At 36.7% G+C, this 22,244-nt stretch overlaps 2 protein-coding genes across 2 annotated transcripts; one reads left to right on the top strand and one right to left on the bottom strand.

Moving 5' to 3' along the window:
- Positions 1-3,216: 3,216 nt before the first annotated feature.
- On the top strand, positions 3,217-5,675 carry LOC123886095 (WASH complex subunit 2-like). The gene is made up of 4 exons (XM_045935435.1): positions 3,217-4,270; positions 4,319-4,462; positions 4,586-5,341; positions 5,656-5,675. The coding sequence occupies exons 1-4, from the start codon at positions 3,217-3,219 to the stop codon at positions 5,673-5,675; spliced, it is 1,974 nt and encodes a 657-aa protein (XP_045791391.1).
- Positions 5,676-18,297: 12,622 nt separating this feature from the next.
- On the bottom strand, positions 18,298-19,824 carry LOC123886094. Its single transcript, XM_045935434.1, has 5 exons — positions 19,420-19,824; positions 19,200-19,333; positions 18,745-19,091; positions 18,494-18,651; positions 18,298-18,390 (listed from the first exon to the last, which is right to left on the bottom strand). Exons 1-5 carry the CDS (start codon positions 19,822-19,824, stop codon positions 18,298-18,300), a joined length of 1,137 nt encoding a protein of 378 aa, XP_045791390.1.
- Between the last annotated feature and the right edge of the window lie 2,420 nt (positions 19,825-22,244).

The raw sequence follows: 22,244 nt of genomic DNA, 5'->3' as shown, positions 1-22,244 counted from the left end.
ACTACTGTGGTAGGAAAGGACACATTAGGCCTTACTGCTACAAGCTGTATGGCTATCCCAAGAACTCACGGCCAGTTGGACCCAAGCCTGAGAACGTGGATGTCAAGAAAGAGTGGAAGAAGAAAGAAGATAGTGTAAGTATGATAGCTCATACATCACCGCGGGCATCATCTAGGCAAGACTGGTATTTTGACAGTGGGTGTTCAAGACACATGACTGAAGGGAGTAAGGTCAAAAGACAATTGCTATTTGTGGGTGTCTGAAGAAGGAAATTATTTATCTACTTGTCTCTTGAGCAAAAGTGATGAAGTCAAACTCTGGCATCAAAAGTTAGGTCATCTAAATCTCAGAGGAATAAAGAAGGCCATAGCTGAAGAAGCAATCAGAGGACTGCCCAAACTCAAGGTAGATGAAGGAACAATATGTGGGGAATGTCAGATAGGCAAACAAACCAAGGTGGCACATCCAAGGCTTCACCATCCGACTACTACCAGAACTCTTGAATTGTTGCATATGGATTTAATGAGACCTATGCAGACTGAAAGTCTTGGAGGAAAAAGGTATGCGTTTGTTATGGTGGATGATTTCTCTAGATTTACTTGGATAGACTTTCTTAAAGAAAAATCAGACAATTTTGAAACATTTAGAAAATTGTGTCTACAACTGCAAAGAGAAAAGGAGTATGTTATCATAAGGGTCAGAAGTGATCATGGGAAGGAATTTGAGAATGCAAAATTCTATGATTTCTGTGCATCAGAAGGTATCCAACATGAATTCTCTGCTCCCATAACACCACAACAAAATGGGGTAGTAGAAAGAAAGAATAGAACCCTTCAAGAATCAGCTAGGGTAATGCTCCATGCCAAGAGTCTTCCATATCAATTTTGGGCAGAAGCCAAGAGTACATCATGCTACATACACAATCGTGTAACACTTAAAAAGGGAACATCTGCAACCTTATATAAACTATGGAAGGGAAGAAAGCCATCAGTGAAACACTTTCACATTTTTGGGAGTAAATGCTACATCCTTGCTGACAGGGAGCCAAGAAGAAAACTTGATCCTAAGAGTGAAGAAGGTATATTCCTGGGATACTCTCTAAATAGCCGAGCATACAGGGTCTATAACTCAAGAACCAAAGTAATTATGGAAACAATTAATGTTGTAATTGATGATGTAACATCCTATCAAACACAGGATGTGGGATCGGATGTTGAACCATCCCCTGATGACTCTGATGATGTGATACAAATGGAGAAGACTGAAATAAAAGGTGATGAATCCACTCAAGAATCAGTGCCTGTTCCAGCAAAAGCATCATCTATTAGGACACAGAAGAATCACCCTAAAGATCTAATCATAGGAGATCCAGACCAGGGCATTGCTACCAGGCGAAAAATTGATGCTATCTCAAATTCTTGCTTTGTATCAAAATTTGAGCCTAAAAATGTAAAAGAGGCTCTCACTGATGAGTTCTGGATTGAAGCTATGCAGGAAGAGTTGAATCAATTCAAGAGAAATGAAGTCTGGGATCTTGTCCCAAGACCACATGGAGTGAATGTCATAGGTACAAAATGGATATACAAGAATAAATCTAATGAGAAGGGCTTAGTAACAAGGAATAAGGCACGACTGGTAGCTCAAGGCTACACTCAGGTGGAGGGAATTGATTTTGATGAGACCTTTGCCCCTGTAGCAAGACTCGAGTCCATAAGACAACTCCTTGGTGTAGCATGCATTCTAAAGCTCAAACTCTATCAAATGGATGTCAAGAGCGCATTTCTCAATGGGTATCTCCATGAAGAAGTCTTTGTTGAACAGCCAAAAGGTTTCACAGATCCAAATCATCCGGATCATGTTTATAAAATGAAAAATGCCTTGTATGGCTTAAAACAAGCACCAAGGGCCTGGTATGAAAGGCTAACTGAATTCCTAATCAACAAAGGATACAGGAAAGGTGGAAATGACAAGACCTTGTTTGTCAAAGAAATGGATGGAAACTTGTTGATAGCACAAATATACGTTGATGACATAGTCTTTGGAGGGATGGCGGAACCGATGGTCCAACACTTTGTGAGACAGATGCAGTCTGAATTTGAGATGAGCTTGGTAGGTGAACTAACCTATTTTCTTGGATTACAGGTAAAACAGATGGAAGACACAATATTTGTGTCTCAAAGCAAGTATGCTAAAAATATCATAAAGAAATTTGGCATGGAAAATGCTGCCCACAAAAGAATACCTGCTGCCACACATCTAAAATTAACCAAGGATAAGAAAGGTGTAGATGTAGACCAAAGCCTGTACAGAAGCATGATAGGAAGCCTACTATACCTCACAGCAAGCAAACCTGACATCACCTTTGCTGTTGGTGTATGTGCAAGGTACCAAGCTGAGCCAAAAATGAGCCATCTAACACAAGTAAAAAGAATTTTGAAGTATGTCAATGGAACTTCTGATTATGGGATAATGTATTCCCACACCAACAATGCTAGGTTGATGGGATATTGTGATGCAGACTGGGCTGGATGTGCTGATGACAGAAAAAGCACCTCTGGTGGATGTTTTTACCTAGGAGAGAATCTTATCTCATGGTTTAGCAAGAAACAAAACTGTGTTTCTCTATCCACTGCAGAGGCTGAGTACATTGCAGCTGGGAGTAGTTGTTCTCAACTTTTGTGGATGAAGTAGATGCTTAAGGAATACAATGTTGAACAGGATGCTCTAACATTGTACTGTGACAATTTGAGCGCCATAAATATTTCAAAAAATCCAATACAGCACAGTAGAACAAACCATATTGACATTCGTCATCACTTCATCAGGGATTTAGTAGAAGAAAATATTGTGAAGTTGGAGCATGTTGCAACTGAAGAACAGATAGCTGATATCTTTACTAAAGCATTAGATGCTAATCAGTTTGAAAGGTTTAGGGGCAAATTGGGAATTTGCCTACATGAGGAGTTATAGCAGTTAAGGCATTATGTGCGCGCAACCGTTTTGTTCTCCAAATTTCAACTATTGACGCACGTAAATCAAGGAAAGACAAAAAATACTTTCCATAACTTCCCACTCACACGCTATCAACTCTCATATCATCATTATTCCTTTTCAAAACCTTCAACTTCCTCTAAACTTCTTGCTGCGATCTGCAACCTCAAATCATCATCTCAAATCATCAAAAACTTCAAAAACTTCAACAATTTTTCTGTGAAAATGTCTCAATCTTCCGGTTCTGCTCAGATCAAAAACAAAATCGCTGATACTGTGAAAACAAGATCCAAATCGAAGAAGGAAGAAGCAACTATTGTGGTCGATGCGACACCCATATCAAGCATCCCTGCAACTAGTTCTAAGAAGAAGAAATCTGCAAAATCCACTAAGAAAGTAAGTGAATCATCTCCTTCTATTTCAATTAAGTCTGGAACTGGTAAATCTAAGAAAAAGAAACCCCAATCTCCCGTAAAAAGGGGTTTGAGCATGTCTGACCTGTACTTGAATAAGAACCCATTTGAAACTGCAAATGTGGAATCGCATGGTGCTGCCTCCGGCAAAACTGCGAATGTTGAATCGTCTAGTAAAGCTAATGAAGAGAGTTCTAAGTCGGTTTCTGAAAAAGTCAATCAAGAAACCCTTTCTGCACAGGAAAACCCTATTTCTGATGAAACCCTAGGAAAAACCAAAATTGTTGCTGAGAATGTTATTGTGACCAGTAATTCTAGTGGTCCTGAGAATATGGCAGTTCCTACGAATGTCATAACTGATGCTGCTGAAAAACCTCAGGAGAAAGCTGTTGTGACCGATGCGTCAACCGGTGTTGAGCCACCTCCAGTATCGACTGATGATGCAAAGGATGTTGAAGCATCCAAAGAAGGTTCTAGTCCATATGCTGACCCTGCCACTGAGTCGTTTGGCAGTGGATCTAATACTGAAGCTTCCACTGAAGAGGAAGTAAACAAAGAAAATACTCCTGAACATGTGGCTGATTCTGAGCCAGAGAATGAAACTGGTGAGGATTCTGAGAAAACCACCAATGAAGAACAGAACATAGTGGATGTTGATGAAGTCCCCTCTGAAGAAGATCTGCAACCTCCACCTACTCAAAAAGGAATTGGGAGAAGACTGAGAAGCAGGACTACTACACCTGCACCTGCTGTTATCACTACCCCTGCTGTCAGCAAGAAAACAAAGGACACTACTCTGAAGCCTGTCAAGTATGGTCCTAAGAAAGGATGGAGCAAGTCTGTACCTCCTCCTGAAAAGAAAAAGGGTGTGCTGAAAAGGAAGAGTGCACCATCAAGTGATTCTGATTTTGAAGCTGCCAAGGATGACTCAAGCATCAAGCCTACTGCTAAGAAGGCAATGTTTGCTAAGAAGGCCATGCCTCAAGTTACTGCTCCTGACACTGAAGACTTTCCTTGTGATAACGTTTCATTTCATCTTCCATCTTATGCTCAACGATGTGGAATAATATGCAGAAGATGATTGGCTTTGGAGAGGGAACTAGGCAAAGATATTCTAGAGTGTGAAGAGATTGTGAGCTTGATCAATGATGCTAGATTGATCAAAACTGTGTGGGGCTTAGGCTCTTGCTATGAGAAGCTGGTTTGGGAGTTTGTTGTCAACATTCCTATAGGTTGTGACAATCCCTTGGACAAAGAATTTCAGAAGGTATTTGTTCGAGGAAAATGTGTGACATTCTCTCCAAGTGTGATCAACAAGGTGCTGGGTAACTCAGATGATTCTCATCCTGATATAGAAGTATCTGACAATGTGGTCTGCAAAACCATCACAGCTAACAAAGTGAAAACCTGGCCAAAGAAGGAGAAGGTACCTGCAGTCAAGCTGACCCAAAAGTATGCCATTTTGAATCGTATTGCATCTGTCAACTGGGTTCCTACTACACATGCATCTGATATTGCTACAAGTCTGGGTAAGCTCATTTACATGATTGGTACTGGTACAAAATTTAATGCTGGTCAATATATCTTTAATCAAGTTGTGCAGCATGCTAAGACTTCTGTCACCAAGCAACCCATTGCATTTCCAACATTGATCTGTGACATCATCTTGTCCCAACATCCTAATATAAGGCATGAGGGTGAGTCTGCTAAGAAAAGGGCAACTCCTCTGGCCATTCATCAGAAGTTGTACAGTAAACAGCATGCTCCAGATATTGTTGGACCATCAAATGCTGCTGCTGATACTCCTATGACAAGGAAGGAGATGATTGCTATGCTGGAAGCAAACTGTAAGGAGCTAGATGAAAAGAAGTTGCAGTTTGAAAGGATGATACATGCTCTTAGGGTTGAAGAGGCTGCAGCTCAAGCAGCTGATGCAGGTGATGATGGTGCTAGTGGTGAAGAAGAAGCTGACTCAGATGCTGAAGAAGAAGAAAGTGATTCCTCCCCAAGTGCTTCTGTGTAATTCTGATTTGTCTTTAATTTTTCTGGATTTTTGTCTGTGGGCTGAGCCCTGAATTTAGCACCTAGTGTGCATGGTTTGTAATATTTTGTCTGCACTTTCTGTCCTGCTACTATCTGCACTACTTTTGGATATTATTTTATGCAGTTCCCATTTTGTCTATTTTGTGGCTAAAAAGGGGGAGTAGCTATTGTATGCCATAATAGATGCTGAGCTATGATGTGCCATCAGATGCTGGATCATCTGAATAATACTATGCATGAATTAAGGGGGGGTAAGATGAACTTGGTAATCGCCTCTACTATTGAGGGGGAGCAATATTTTTCTGCTAAGCACACAATGTGCTACTGCATGTTGAAGCATTATCTGTTCCTGAGAATTGAGGGAATTTATTTTTCCCCAGTGTTTCTTTTATGAGAATCTTATACTCTCTATTGGCAAATACCTGTGAGGCTACTTGTGCTTGTCCTTCCGCTGTTGCATGCCTCTGAAGTTCTAATTTGATACATAATATGCTATTTTTATATGAGGGGTTATTAAAAGAAGCATGTTAAACTGTTCTACTTTACTTCATGACTGTGTGCCTATGTTGAGTTGAAGAAAGGTAGTTTGTGTATCTCTCTAGAACGGTTGAAATAATCTTAGGATGTTTTAGCCAAAAAATTGCCAAAGGGGGAGATTGTTGGCGTTGTATGGTTGGCCTCATTTTGCTAAAACATGTGATCCTTCCTGATGTGGAACTACATGCTTCCAACATCCAGTATAAGCAAGATGTTGGGTACAATGCTTCAACATTGGATACCACATCCAGTGGGCCGGGCCTGTGTATGTTGAGATCTCGCGCCTAAATTCTAAATATGGAATCCACGATAAATCTTCGTATATGATGAGGAGCGCCGTCACGCATAATTAATAATGGATCTCGTGACCTAGTTTTGTTTGCTAATCAGATCTTCAAGTTAAGGAAACAAAACATTTAATTGAAGATTATTCCTTGAAGGAACCTTTGACCATGCTGAGCTATTGAAGCCTAATTGAAGACATAGCCCATGCTAGCGTAGGTTATTTAAAGGATGTTGACACCATTGTTCAGATCACTGAAACCAGATTTGAGTCTTACAAAGCGTGAGTTTAGGTTTTAGTATTGGTCTATTGTGTTCTGAGTCTTGTGTTGATTTACCACTAGACTAGGAACTGTGTGTCTGTGCATTGTAATATCTCTGGAGCTTCTAAGCAAGGAAATAGTGTGTGTATACCATTCCAAAGCTTTTAAGCACGGAAGTGGTGTGTGTGTTTTATGAAGTGTGTCTTCACCTATTGAATCTAGAAGTGTACGATCACAGTGGTTGTGGTCAAGAGGAGGTGAGCGGAGGTTCTCATACCTAGGTGTGTCTTAGGTAGAATATAGCACGGGTGGTGATTAGGTGAGAAGTTATAAACGGGAAGTTTATTGAGGGCTTCAAACTAATACTATCATAGTGGATTCACTCATGGATTGGTATCCCCCAGAGTAGGCTTATGCTGAACTGGGTTAACAAATTACTGTGTTAATTTATTTTCAGTTTGTTAGGTTTATTATTCATTTTGTATGCGATGTTGGATGTTGGATCATTGGTTCACGCATTAAAAGTGTATTACAGTGGTGAAGCGTTGAGTACAACATCCTAACACTAGTGTGCCAGAATTTCAAATCTGCAATCAACTTAGCTAAAAATCCAGTGTTACATGGTAGAAGCAAGCACATAGAGGCTAGGTTTCATTTCTTAAGGGAGCAGGTAAATCAAGGGAGCTTGGAAGTTGTTCATTGTGCTACTGCTTCACAAATTGCTGATGTTATGACCAAGAGCTTGAAGATTGACAGGTTTCTGACTCTGAGAAATGAACTTAGAGTATTTCAACTTAGATCATGACGTATGGATTTGTTTTTAAGGGAGCATGTTGTTTTAATGTGTAAAATCAAATCCTATCCATGTTAGTTAGTTAGTTATAGTTTGTTATAACTAAACTAATAGTTAGTTGGAGAAGTTAGTTAACCACTTCATTATGGTTAAGCTAACTTGTAACACAAGTTAAGAGATTAGTTAGGAGTTAGTTTCAATTTTTGTCTATATAAAGCTATTAGCACATAGCTTATTGTAACTCTCATTCACTCTTGTTTTCATTAATAAAATCTCTTATCTTTCTCCCACATTGATTCATCACATTCATCTTCTAGTTTCTTAATTTTTCTTCTTCAACTGGTTTGTGCACTAACACTCACGTCATACTATTTAATTGATTTTTAATTGACAACTTTAATACCGTAACTATTGCCAATTTCCGTTTTCTATTTTGCTCGATGCTCTCTCTCTCTCTCTCTCTCTCTCTCTCTCAAAATGATATATATTTAAAGACACATATGTGGTACGAAGTCATTTATCTATCACACAATAATTTTTCTTGGTAGTATGAGTATTTTAAATCGTTCATTTTATGAGTGACGCAGATAACTTGAAGACTTGTGTTAGAGTAGAAAAGCTCCTAAGGTAAGGGTAGTTTCCTCCATACAAGTTACTATGCATGAATTTGGTTGTATTGAAATATTGTATGATGATAGCCATGTGTGTGTTTTTTTACAAATATTTATGAATACATGATTTTTGGAATATTTGTGATGGTGTGAGTAGACATGGCATGAACATTCATTTTTGTATGTGGTGCTCCAGCCTTGTGCGTAAGGGGGTACGTGATTTTCCCCATTGGTATGGGTGACTATATCCGGATCATTTAGAATAAGAGCATGCATTGTGTTGTGTATATTGTGCTTTGATCTATGCTCTATTTTATACTGCTAAGTTGTGTTTGGTTTTCTTGATATGGGCGATGGGAAAAGAATACTGACCCTTACCACTACAGGTACAAAGCTTGAAGATGAGTATTGTTGGTGTGACGAATCGTTGCGTGCGCGGGGAAATGTAATATAAATATTTGACGTTGATGACTTGTAATATTTTTGGATCCAATAAATATTCTTTATTTTTAATTCAATAATTTTGATATCTCTAATTTTTTAATAAAATATTACTGCTTTGTTTTGTGACAAATTATAAATATGGTTAAAAGAAAAGTAGTATTTTCTAGAAATAATATAATTAGACGTAATGTATTGGATCAAAATTCGGGGCGTTACAGTAGCCCAATTGGTAGTGGGAATGGATTGAACACGTATTTGAACCCCAGGGTACGTGGTTCGATTCCCACGGAAGGCAAAAACTCTACTAGTGAGGGGGTATGTAACGACCGGGTCTGACGAGGGCGGGGAGTGGTTGTCGGTGCATGAGGCATGATAATTAGCGGCTCCTGGCAGCTTCTAGGCAAAAACGAATCACATCGGAAATGAGAGGAGGAATCTACCTATACCAACAAGATGCATCTTCTTTTCGGTAGCTCATTTGATAAGAACTCCATAGTTAAGCGTGCTTGACTTGGAGTAGTCTTTGGATGGGCGACCTTCTGGGAAGTTTTCCTAGAAAGTGTGCGAGTGAGGACAAAGCACGCTAAAAAGACTCGTGTTGGTTTGTGGGGTCAGTCGGTCATCCTGAAAGCAGTTTGGGATGTTACAAGTGATGTAGAGTTTGAATAAATTCAAGTACCACAAAATACATGTCTTTTGAGGATTGAACATGAATCGGTTCCACAAGGATTGTTGTTGGACCACTTATTTGAGTAGCACAAGACCTAGATCAGTCAGATATGTCATATCACAAGGTTGAGAGACATGGTCTTACCATAACTAAACAAAGTTATATGATGCTCATAGAAGATGAGACTGTGACTTACTTGGAGGTCATTAATGACCTAAACTCTGAGAAGTGGCTAAATGCCATGGAATCTTATATAGAGTCCATGTATACAAAACGTATATGGATATTGTTTTGTCATTCATCTAAATGAGTAAGACTCGTAGGATGAATGTGAGTCTTGTTGTAAAGACTGACATGGATGGTATTGTGAATACCTTTAAGGTGTGATTGAATGTGAAATGTTTCACACAAATCATATGCAAATTATGATGAAACCTTTATTTCAATCATAGTGCTTAAACTCATTTGATTCCACTTGCAATTGTTGTATGTTTTACTAGGAGTTCTGGCAGATGGATAACGAGGTTGCATCCCTTAAGTGGAATGACCTTACATATGTATTGAACATATGGATAGGTTTCGTTGATCTAAAGGATGCTAGAAAAGTATATAAATTACAAAATTCATTTGTGAATTCGTTCAAATTTATCAAAGTTGAATTATCAGCTTCATTAATCAAGTTTTATGAAAACTTAGATTAATAAAGGACAATAATAAATCTTGTGCACACAAGGAGGTTAGTGGGAGTATTTAAAGTAATTTGGTTTAGTATGTGAATGACATACTGATAATAAAAATAATTTCCCTACATGGTTAGGTAATTATATTTTGATGAAATAGTTAGGTGAGATTTCCTAAAAGTTAGGAATCAAGATCTATAGAGATAGAATGCAGATATACCTCAACTTTAGCTTAGATACATATTTGACGAAGTGTTTAGACACCTCACATGCATAATTTTATTGAAATTATTGCATACGTCACATGATGTGTTTTGTCTCAAAGACAATATCCAACCTCATTGGATGAGAACGGGATACATGAAAGGTATTCATATGCTTTGGCAATTGGATTAATCATGTGCATCATGATATGTATTGGACTAGATGCTCCATATGCTACTAGCAAAAACCATATGTACCAAATTATTTCTAGTGTTGGTCACTTGATCACTATCAAGAATATCCATGGTTGTCTTAAAAGACTAAGGATTGTTTCTTGATTGGATTTGAAACGATCAATGTAAATGAGTTACAATGACACTGATTTTTCAAACCGATGAACAGTATATTCAGATTGTAGTCTAGAAAAAAATTTATGTTCGGATGTTAACTTTGTAAGCTTACATGCTTCGGAAGGTTGATATATCTACTACAAAGGTCAAATATATGATTTGAATAATTGGCTCATAAGATGGGCAGAAAATGGTTTTCCTTGCGTTCCAGATTCCCTTAAATTCACTTAAGGTGGTAACAGATTAATCTTGCAAGAGAAAGAAAACCAGATCTCACCAACGATTCAAATATATAATGGTGACCCTTTTATTTCCTTTTGATAAAAGATCGAAAGTGCAAATTGGAAGATGTGTAGGGTACCAACAAAGGAAAGAGTTCCTTATCCGCTAATAAAAAAATCTTGCATAGAAGATGCTTGATGACCACACTAGTCCAATAGATGTTGAGTTAATATCTTATTGCCCTTAGTGCTAGTGGGAGATTGTTGGAGTAAGCCCTAAAAGTCAATCTATTTTGATAGGATCTTCTTTTGTATCATGAATTTGATTTATATGTTTAATATATATAATAAGGTATTTCTTTCTTATGTTGGTTTCAAACTAATAGAGTCCCTAGAATAGCTAGTATGTTTAATGGAACATTAAGTGTGACTTAATCGTGAGACCTCATTAGACACAAGGACACTATTCTTAAAGTATCTGTAGTCAAGTTTTACTATGATGTGGGATAACAGTAAAACATATAGGCTATTATGTGAGTAGACTGATGACCTCATCTCACGAGTCATGGATATGAGATATCAAGTCTTCACATAGATATATATTAGGAGTAATATTTATATTGGATTGACCCGCCATGAGAATGCTACATATATAGTAAAAGTTATGAAAAAGTGTCATAAGATATTCTCATAGTGATAGTGGTGTATTCCACCCTTTGACCTGAAACCACTATGTCCCTAGATGTAGGAGTCGAGTGCTTTATCACCATTCAAACGTTGTCTGTAATAGGATGATCATAAAGTTGGTTGATGGGTACTCCATGAATCATGCTGAGGGACATGAGTGATCTAGATGGAATTTGTCTCTCCTACATAACAGGAGAAATGTCTATGGGCCCGATATTGAACTGAACAAGGGTGACATGCTATCCCTTGTGTTCAATATAGACATGAGGACAAAAGGGTAATTATACACACAATCATTATCACAGAAAGGTTTCGTCGAACCACATGACATTCTCGTCACTTGGGTAGCAGTGATGTGTTGCTAGATACCGCTAACTGTTTATAATATTAAATATGTGATTTAATATTATTGCCAACGTTACGAGAACCTATCGGGTCACACACAAAGGACAGATAAATGAGAGAAATAAATAAGTAAGACTTATTTAAAAAATAATAAGTAGGACTTACTAGTAATTAAATAATTAAGTATGACTTATTATTTAATTTATGGAAATAGAGAAATGCGGTCCACCGTAAGGTACGGTGTATTTAAGTGTTTGACTTGATGACCACACAAGCGGTTCTATAAATAGAACCCTTGTGGTGAAGTCTTGTAAGCTTAACCTAATTCACAAAGTTAGAAACTTAGCCGCCGCTCTCTAAACCCTATTCTCTCTGAATCTCCGTTGGAATTGGCTAGCACCGGTCATCGGAGAAGTTCTGTTCGTGTGGACTGAGTAGAGGCATTGCTACTTTGCTTTGCTCGTGATCAGAAACTGTTTCTACTTCAAAGGTTCTGCACTTCGAGAGGTAAACACGTGAATCCTTAAAGTGTTTAAGTTTGTGTTTGATTTGTGATTAATGGTTTAATCAAGATCCGTTCATCGGGATTGTTCCGCTAAGAGGATTAATTTTTTTTTTTGAAGAACCCCTCTTAAATCCCAACACCCACCCCCCCCCCCCCCCCCCCCCCCCTTCGGTGGACGAATTCCTCAACGGATTGGCCATCACCTATTTTGATCAACAGGTTAGATCAATTATAGACTAGATAGCTCAATGAGGTCTCAACATACAACAATATATTTTCTGTGAGATGCATATCCTTTCATGAGAGTGTGCAACTTCTATACCCAAAAAATACTTGAGATCACCGAGATCTTTAATTTTGAAATTGCTATGCAAGATACCTTTTATCCAAGTGAACTCATCAAGAGAAGTTCCAACTAGTATAATACCATCCACATATACGGTTAGGACTCAAGATAGTGAGGAAGTGCCACATGATCCAGTAATACATCAAGGCATTGGAGGGCCCAAACCATTGCTGGTATATTCTAGAAGGAAGGGTACAAGGGTCATGAATAGTTTGTTAGAAAATTTTGGTGGTAGGGTGCCTCTTAGGGTGTAAAACCTTGATCCTTGGAACCTTGATTTTTTTTTTACACATCCGCTACTTAAGTCATGGACAAAATTACGTTACTTAAGTAGCGGACATAAGTAGTTTGATAATTTCGTAGGGCGCGCCTGAAAATCAGTAGGGTGGCAAAAGTAACTCTGGTAAGTATAGATCAAATATATTTTCAGAGACAATGTTTTCATGCAATATCAATTAGCCCAGTGGTCTGTACTTCTTACCCTAGCTAGTAGTCCGTGTGGATGTGTTTTCGACTCTCAGTAGTGGTTTTTTATTTATTTATTTATTTTAAAAATCAGAAAAATTAAAGAAATGATCTGCGGGGGAATAGAACCCACTACAACCAACAAATATTGTTTCAATGAATGAAGACCACCTAAACAACTATTGAATTCATAATATGTTTATGTAATTCATATTGAAAATTACATAAATTATTTCAAAAATTATTTCTTTTTATAAAATGATGAATTTTTTCTTCTTCTATAAATACAACCACTCTATAACCCATAAATAACTTTACTGTTATGAATTTATTAGTAGATGTCCATTAGTCTTGGCCCATATTCATTGGCCCATATATTATCCTATAAATAGAGCATATGATACAATATGATATACACCTTGAATAGAACAATACAACAGTCTATTTTCTCTTCTCTTTCTCTCCTTCATCTTTTCTTCTTTATTCTTGTTATTCTCTAGGAATAGTTCATAACACGTTATCAGCACGATAGTCTCTCTACCCTCTCAAGAAAGGTATAGCAACCATGGGAGGTGATAATTTTATTTCTTGTATTTTTTAATTCTATTTTTTTTTTCATTTTTTTTATATTGATTCACAACCTACGATCCAGAAGTATCGTAGTGAAATTTTTAAAATATGAATCCTGAAGATTCATAGTGTGATGAAATTTTAAAATATGAATCCTGAAGATTCATAAGCCTATGCTTCTAAAATATCAATCCATGAAGGATTGAAAAAAAATAATTGATTTGATCTATTATATAGTTCTTAAAGATCTTAAAAATCCAAATTTTGTTATCCATGAAATCTTGATGAATTCAATTGGGACACATCCCTGAAGGATGTACAAAATAATTAATAAGATCTATTATATTTATAGAATTTTTGAAGAACTCATGAATAATTCAATATATTTATGCATCCCTGAAGGATTGCACCTTTTTATATAACATTATTTTATTCATTTTGAATTCTATAAGAATTCAATCTATATGCATCCCTGAAGGATTGCACCAATATATATTTCTCTTACATTATAATATATGTTATACAGTTCCTGAAGAACTCGATGTTGTATGCATTCCTGAAGAATTACATAAATGATTATTTTTACATTATAACGATGTTATATAGTTCTTGAAAAAATTCCTATGAATTATTTCTTATGAATTCCAGAAGAATTCAATATACATATACATGCACCCCTGAAGGATAGCTTTATCATTTTTTTTAGAGTTTTGGCTATTTATAATTTTTATTGAATTTATTTTTATTTACTATAATAATAATAATAATAATAATAATAATAATAATAGTGTAGAATCTATGCATATCATGTTGATTAAAAATAAATAAATAAATAATAATAATAATAATAATAATAATAATAATAATAATAATAATAATAATAATAATAATTTGATACGTATCATCATATTGTAAAGCATAAAAATATTCCAATTTATTGTCAATAAGTTACTAATTAATTTCATTCATAGCATATGTTACATTATAATTATTATTAATTTCATTATGTTACTATTTAATTTGCATTATAAAATTTTAGTAAGTTACATTATAATAGTATTAATAAAAATAATTGGAATTATCTTTTATTAGACTGTGTTTACTATGCTTATCTAATTATTTGCTTAATTTTATTATTTGATGATAGTATATATCAATGATAAATGAATGAAAAATCATTCACAGAAGTGAATGAAATCCGATCCACTAATGTTACTCTATTCCCAGAAGTGAATGTAGTAACACACGATTACCATGAAAAAAATTGTGGTCATGGTAATAGTCATGGCCGTGTTAATTTTAAAATTTCGGCTTCTCCCTAGAAGTGAAAAAAAAAGAGTAAAAAGTGGGCAAATTAGTTCCCCAAGAACTAAAGTAGAAAAAGGGAAAATCCAATTGAATACACAAGGAATAAATTATTCTTAATCATTATGAAGATCACTTGTGATATAGTTCTTGAAGAACTAATGCTTTAATAATAATGATCTCCGATGGATTACTCAAAGAATATGGATTTCCCGAACCATTGTTAATGAAAAATTATTTGTATAGTTCTTGAAGAACTTAAAATTCAATATTAAAGCATTTCTTGTAGTATCGCTCAAGAACAATTTTTCATAATCAATGTTTATGAATATTGGTGGTATAATTATTGAAGAACTAATATTTTAATATAAGATCTCTAAAGATATAGTTCTTGAATAAGCAAAAATTTAATATCAAGTATTCTAGAAGGATTGGAAAATTGTAATTTTCCATAGCCATTGTTGATAGAGATATATTGTTAAGTTCCTGAAGAACTTATAAAATTTTACAACATGATTACAATCTATATGATATATTCGATCTTGGTATAAGATGGACCAAAATTAAAGGAAATCAATAGAAGAATTATTTATGTCTCTTGAATACGCTCTTGAAGTAGCAACTTTGAAAAAAAATTAGTTCAAGAATATTTTGTATATCCATTGTTGTACATACATTGGATGGATATTATTGATATATTAAACTCATGATTGAATGCATGGTTCATACATTTTTTTTTTCCTCTCATAATAATGATTATTCTTTGCTCTTAAAAAAAATAATTATTCTTTGCAAACATAAACCGACTTTAATTATTCAGTTACATATTTAAATCAATTGATTGATTTTAATTTTAAAATCTTTTAATTGTTACTATATTTTAATTTCTAATTCTACTGAAATCCACATAAACATTATTTTGTTATACTTTATTTTTACTCTTTTAATTCTCATACAAATAAATTATTACTATTTTTTTTATTGTGTTCCATCGAAAAGATTTTTTTAGAAACATATTTGTTTAGCTTGAAAATATTCATCGATTCTACTATTCATGAAAAATTATTGAAGGCTCCAGAAGAGTCAATGCATTGTTATATCGAGAAACAAAGTTGCACTTTGCTAATGTATTTTATATTTTAAGTCTTAAAGAAATTTGTTACCGAAGGATATTCACATAAATGAATATCATATTGAAACAAGAAACGACGGAGATATTTTATCTCTATATTACGAGACATATTATCAACTTTTGTCTCTAATTTGTGGTGTACTTATGATATTAGTGCAACTTAAGCACATGTTCAAGTAAACCAGAAGTTTACAAATAAATCTGGAATTCCTGGCACACAGTGGACAGGTGTTGATCAAGGTGTATCAACACTTGTCTGTTGTAGACAGATGTTGGTTACCGATGCGCCAACACTTGTCTATAAACAGAGCAAATAACATAAAACAATACAAACAGTAAAGTAAATAACACACAAGAGTTGTTAACCCAGTTCAGCCTAAAGCCTACTCTGGTGGATACCAATCCAGGAATGAAGTCCACTATCAGCAGTATTACTTCGAAGCTAAACTAACCCGTTTACAACTTCTCACTTAATCACTACCCAATGACACTTCTACCTAGGAACTCCTAGATATGAGACCCCGTCCCAATTCCCACCATAACAACACAGACAGCGTTGTTATAAACCTCAACGATTACAACAGGTGGAGACACACTCCTATGAAACTAGGATTCACTCTTGCTTAAAAGCTTACGAGCAAACCACACAACACACTAGAACAATCTCCGTACTTCAAAGCTTAGGAGAAGTTCACACATACAACTCAATAAACTCAGGTCCTAAGCTTGCATCAATGAGACACAAGAAAGGCTCACAATTAACACTCTAAAATCCCTAAAACTCACGCTTTGTGATAACACGATTTTAGATGCTTGAAACCATATGCTTGCCTTCGTATTTATAGTAGTAGAACGACTTGGGCTTCAAGACAAAATTAGGGCTTCTAGAATTGCGGCCGCAGTGATATATTTCTGAAAATAATAGTTATATTTTTGAAACGCAAAAATATATTTTCCAAAAATATAATTCCTTTGGAAAATAAAACTAGGGTTTGGGCTGCCTCCTGGAACACATTAAACACGTGCGCCTTCCTCTGTAAGAAACCTTGAAACAATTCTTCAAACAGATCTTCAAAAGATTGAGTAGAAAATAATAACAGCTAGCTGGCGCGCACAGATACAGAGACAGGTGTTGTTCCAAAGTGTACCAACATTTCTCACAACACTTGGGGTCAGCACATATGTCTCAACACTTGGCTAAAATATGTTTTTGCAAAATGTAGCCAACATACAAAAACCCAACAATCTCCCCCTTTGGCAAATTTTGGCTAAAACAATATTAGACCAGTATATAGAGAGATACAGTATTCCCTTTCCTTCGAGTCAACATGATCACACAACTAGGAAAGAAAGTAACATATAATAAAAATTACTTCCAAGATAGTCAAGTAGCATCAGAGGCAATTCAACAGCGGAATAAAACACAACTAGCCTCATTGGAACAACACAAGGGAGAAACAAACTCCCAATAGTAGATGCTTATAAGTAGGAGAAATAAACTCCTAATAGTTAAAGCTCATCCATTCATCATAAGAACATCAGGGAAAAATAAATTCCCATAATCATCTAAGAAAAATAAATTCTCAGGTATAGTGGATAGTGGACTTGTTAGTCAGGTGCCATAACACTTGGCACAACACTTGTCATCAAACACATTCAGGCGATCAAGAGATAATATCACTCACACTCCCCCTGAATTCATGCATACATACATCAGATAGATAAAGAATATTCACTACTCCGCCTCAATACATGCATATTACTCACACTCCCCCTCAATATGAGCATAGATCATTAGCACAGAAATATTCACCAGATGTAAGAACATATGTCCACACACTTGTCACACACACACACTACTCCCCCTTTTTAGCCACAATTTAGACAAACACCATGCATAGGAGAACATAGAGTAGTAGACAAGAGAATATCAGTGTGCACATATTACAGACCATAAAGCACACATAGGTGCTAGAAATTCAGGGCCTTGCCCAAAAAAGGAACAAAAAGAAACACCAAAAGTACATCAGAAACAAATAAGAGAACATCAGAAATCATATAGAAGAACTTTCATCAGAGCCACTAGTTTCCTCACCTTCTTGTTCATCAGGCTCACCCTCAGCATTCTCAGCAGCTTCCTCAGCCTTGAGGGCCTCAATCACACGATCTATTTTTAATTTTCTGGCCTCAAGTGCTCTGCTGGCCTCAGTCAAATCTGCAATCATCTGCTTCCTTGAAAGTACACCAGCCTGGACAGATGTGCCAACACCTGCTGCAACATTTGTCCCTTCAAGCAGCCTTTGCTCAATGGCCAACACCCCTTTCCTTTTACAAGGAACATCAGTGCTTCTCAGAATATCTGGGTGTTGCTCAAGGATGATATTACATAATAGAGTGGGAAGAGCAACTGGCTTCTCAACAGCATAAGTCAAAGCATGGCTTAAAGTTTCTTGAAAGAAATAGGACCCATAATCAAATTTTGCCTTGGTACCCACATCATAAATGAACTTTCCCAATCCTCTGGCCACATCACCTGAATGGGTTGTAGGCACCCAATTGTGTGCAGCAATCCTATTCAAAACAGCATAAAATGGAGAGAGAGAAGTTGCAGCCAACTTAGCCTTGCTTGGCCATACCTTTATCCTGCCACCTGTGAGGACCTTGCAGACCTCACTGTCTGTGACTTTCAAAGCAGCCACTTCATCAGAATTTCTTTGCAAATATTGGTTGATCACAGTTGGTGAGAACTTAACACATTTCCCACGAACAAATACCTGCCTATATTCAGGACTTGCTGGATCATTACAGTTGTCAGCCACATTAATCAAAAATTCTTTGACAAGCCTGTCATAGCACTTGTCCAAACCAACCACAGTTTTCATCAAACCTGTATACTCAAGGGCTTCAACAACACTTGGACATTCAAGGATATCATCTTTTAAATTCCTTTCCAGAGCCAGCCTCATATGATACACAAATTTCCATCTAGCAGACCCATTCTCCAGATGGAATGATACATTATCCAAGGGAGCATAGGGGACAGATTGAGGAACTTTCTTTCTTCCTATACTCTTTCTAGATGTGCTGCAAGATGCAGCAATATCTGTCTCTGGCTCAAACTCAGAGTCACTAGTTGGTGGAGCTTTCCTTTTCTTAGCCTCTGTTCTAGGGATCACCTTACTCACAGGTTTTGGAGGTCCATATAGGGGCTTCTTACCAGTAACTTTTCCAGCCCTAGATGGTTTGGGTGTTTGGACAGGTGTGTTAGCAGTCTCTACACCTTTACCAGCTCTACTTCTAGTCCTCCTAGCCACACTAGCTTCAGAATTTGCAGGAATAGACTTTTCACTCACAGTTGTTTCATTAACAATTATAACCTCAGGATTTTCATTTACAACCTTATCAGGAACAGTTTCTTTATCATCACCCTTAGGTTGGGGACTCTCATCAGACTCAGAATAGTCCACCAAGTTTTCCTGTGCCAAAGATGTGGTAACATCAGGCACCACATTTGGCGCAGCTCCATGTGTTGCGGCACTTGGCACACCATGTGTCTCAGCACCAGTTTTGTGGGGGACTCATCAGGAACATCAGCATTGGTCTCAGTAGTAGCACCAATATTAGTATCAACAGCAATAGGGGAGTTAGGAACACTTTTCCCCAAATTTCCAGATATAGCAGGGGTCTCTACACCTTGGGTTTTATCAGATTTTGGTATATTAAGACCTAAATTAACAGAAGTCTTACCAGATGTATCAACATTCTTAACTGTAGGATTAGCGACAGGCGTTGCAGCACCACTTGAAGGAAGTGGATCAGTGTGAAGCTCAGACATTGTAAATGCCTTACTCGATTCACCTTTCGCTTTCTTGCTTTTACGCTTTGAACCTTTAATTGAAGCAGGAGATGAAGGATTTGTACTTGTTCGTGATGATTTATCCTTCTTTGCAGTTGATTTTCTCCTCATCGTTGGACTTGTGGAAGGTATGGTGTTGAGAGGAACAGCATCGATCACCACTTGTTGTAGCGATGGAACAGCATTGGTCTCGATTGGTGAGGACTTTGCAGAGTCAGACATGATTTGGAAGTGAGATTTTCTGAGAAAAAGAGAGATTAGAACAATGTTGATGAGGAAGTTGGAGAGATTTTGAGCGAGAGAAGATGCAGTTTTGTTTGTGTTTGGAACGAGCACAGGAAGTTGAGCAGTTGGTTGCGTGTTTTGGAAATAAAATAAAAGTTGTAATGATTTCCCTATGTAAACGTGCAGTGAGTGTAGGAGGGAGAATAAAGTAACTGTTGTACACTCTCCATGCAATAACTGCTATTGATTTTCAAATAGGCAAATTCCTAATTTGCCCCTTAATTTTTCAAATTGACTTGCGTCCAAAGCCTTTGTAAAAATGTCTGCTAATTGTTCTTCAGATGCAATGTGCTCAAGTGTAACAATTTTTTCTTCCACAAGCTCTCTTATAAAATGATGGCGTATATCAATGTGCTTAGTCCTACTATGTTGAATAGGATTTTTAGAAATGTTTATAGCACTGATCAGATTGTCACAGTAAAGTGTCATGACATCTTGCTCCACACTATACTCCTTTAACATTTGTCTCATCCATAACAATTGAGAGCAGCTACTTCCAGCTGCTATATATTCTGCCTCAGCTGTGGATAGAGACACACTATTCTGTTTCTTACTAAACCAAGATACTAGATTGCTTCCCAAAAAGAAACATGCACCAGAAGTGCTTTTTCTATCATCAGCACTTCCTGCCCAATCTGCATCACAATAGCCAACTAGGGTAGAATCATTACCATGAGAGTACAGTATTCCATAGCCACATGTCCCATTGACATATTTGAAGATTCTCTTCACTTGAGTCAGATGACTCATCTTGGGTTCAGATTGATATTTAGCACAAACACCTACTGCAAACATGATATCAGGTCTGCTAGCTGTGAGATATAGCAAGCTACCAATCATACTTCTGTAGAGACTTTGATCCACATTAATCCCTTTCTCATCTTTGGTAAGCTTCAAATGTGTAGGTGCAGGTGTCCTTTTGTGACTACCACCTTCCATTCCAAATTTCTTCACAATGTTTCTTGCATATTTTTCCTGAGAGATAAATATGGTGTCTTCCATTTGTTTGACCTGAAGACCTAAAAAATAAGTTAGCTCACCTACAAGACTCATTTCAAATTCAGATTGCATTTGATGCAAAAAATGTTCCACCATTTGTCGCGACATTCCACCAAATACAATATCATCCACATATATCTGAGCTATCATTAGCTTCCCTTTCTCTTCTCTTACAAACAGGGTTTTATCATTGCCACCTTTCTTGTATCCATGGCTGACAAGGAATTCAGTCAATCTTTCATACCATGCTCTAGGGGCTTGTTTCAATCCATAGAGTGCTTTCTTTAGTTTGTAAACATGGTTAGGAAAGCTTGGATCTACAAACCCTTTTGGTTGTTCAACATATACCTCTTCATTTAGATAGCCATTTAGGAATGCACTCTTTACATCCATTTGGTATAGCTTGAATTTTAAGATGCATGCCACGGCCAAGAGTAATCTTATGGACTCCAAGCGAGCAACTGGAGCGAAAGTCTCATCAAAGTCTACTCCTTCTATCTGGGTGTATCCTTGTGCTACAAGTCTGGCTTTATTTCTAGTAATGTCACCATTTTCATCAGTTTTGTTCTTGTAGACCCACTTTGTACCAATAACATTTATACCATCTGATCTAGGTACTAGATCCCATACCTCACTTCTTTTGAACTGAGTTAGTTCCTCTTGCATAGCATTGATCCAGTATTCATCAGTCAAAGCTTCTTTAACATTCTTTGGTTCACTCTTGGATATGAAGCATGAGTTGGAGATTGCTTCTTTTGATCTTCTTGTTGCAATTCCTTGATTTGGATTTCCAATCACAAGTTCCAGAGGATGATTCTTCTGTGTTCTAGTAGATGGTCCCTTGTTTGGTCTAGGAGCCTCTGTAGTAGATTCAGAATGTTGATCAGGTTCAGGTTCAGTTTGATCATCATCTAGTGTTGGGACAGGTGTGATGACATATGTCTCTTCAGCTGGATCTGTACTTGTTGTATCACTATCATCAACAACAACATTAATTGATTCCATCATAGTTCTTGTTCTGGAGTTAAAAACTCTGTAGGCTCTGCTGTTGGTTGAGTAACCTAAAAATATCCCCTCATCACTTTTGGGGTCCAATTTTCTCCTAGGTTCTCTATCTGCCAAAATATAACATTTTGACCCAAACACATGGAAATATTTCACAGTAGGCTTCCTATTCTTCCATAGTTCATACAGTGTTGTAGCAGTACCTTTTCTTAATGTTACTCTATTGTGAATGTAACATGCTG

Source organism: Trifolium pratense, linkage group LG5 (assembly GCF_020283565.1).
Source record: "Trifolium pratense cultivar HEN17-A07 linkage group LG5, ARS_RC_1.1, whole genome shotgun sequence".
In the NCBI taxonomy this organism is placed as follows: Eukaryota; Viridiplantae; Streptophyta; class Magnoliopsida; order Fabales; family Fabaceae; genus Trifolium; species Trifolium pratense.
This window is presented reverse-complemented; position numbering and strand designations above follow the sequence as displayed.

Coding starts and splice junctions, on each gene's coding strand:
- LOC123886095 (XM_045935435.1), top strand. CDS start 3,217: ATGTCTCAATCTTCCGGTTCTGCTCAGATCAAAAACAAAATCGCTGAT. Junction 4,271..4,318: donor TCCTCCTGAAAAGAAAAAGG/GTGTGCTGAAAA, acceptor CTGATTTTGAAG/CTGCCAAGGATGACTCAAGC. Junction 5,342..5,655: donor AGCTCAAGCAGCTGATGCAG/GTGATGATGGTG, acceptor ATGTGCCATCAG/ATGCTGGATCATCTGAATAA.
- LOC123886094 (XM_045935434.1), bottom strand. CDS start 19,824: ATGAGGAGAAAATCAACTGCAAAGAAGGATAAATCATCACGAACAAGT. Junction 18,652..18,744: donor TGAAGCCCTTGAGTATACAG/GTTTGATGAAAA, acceptor GTAATGATCCAG/CAAGTCCTGAATATAGGCAG. Junction 18,391..18,493: donor TCACAGGTGGCAGGATAAAG/GTATGGCCAAGC, acceptor CAACCCATTCAG/GTGATGTGGCCAGAGGATTG.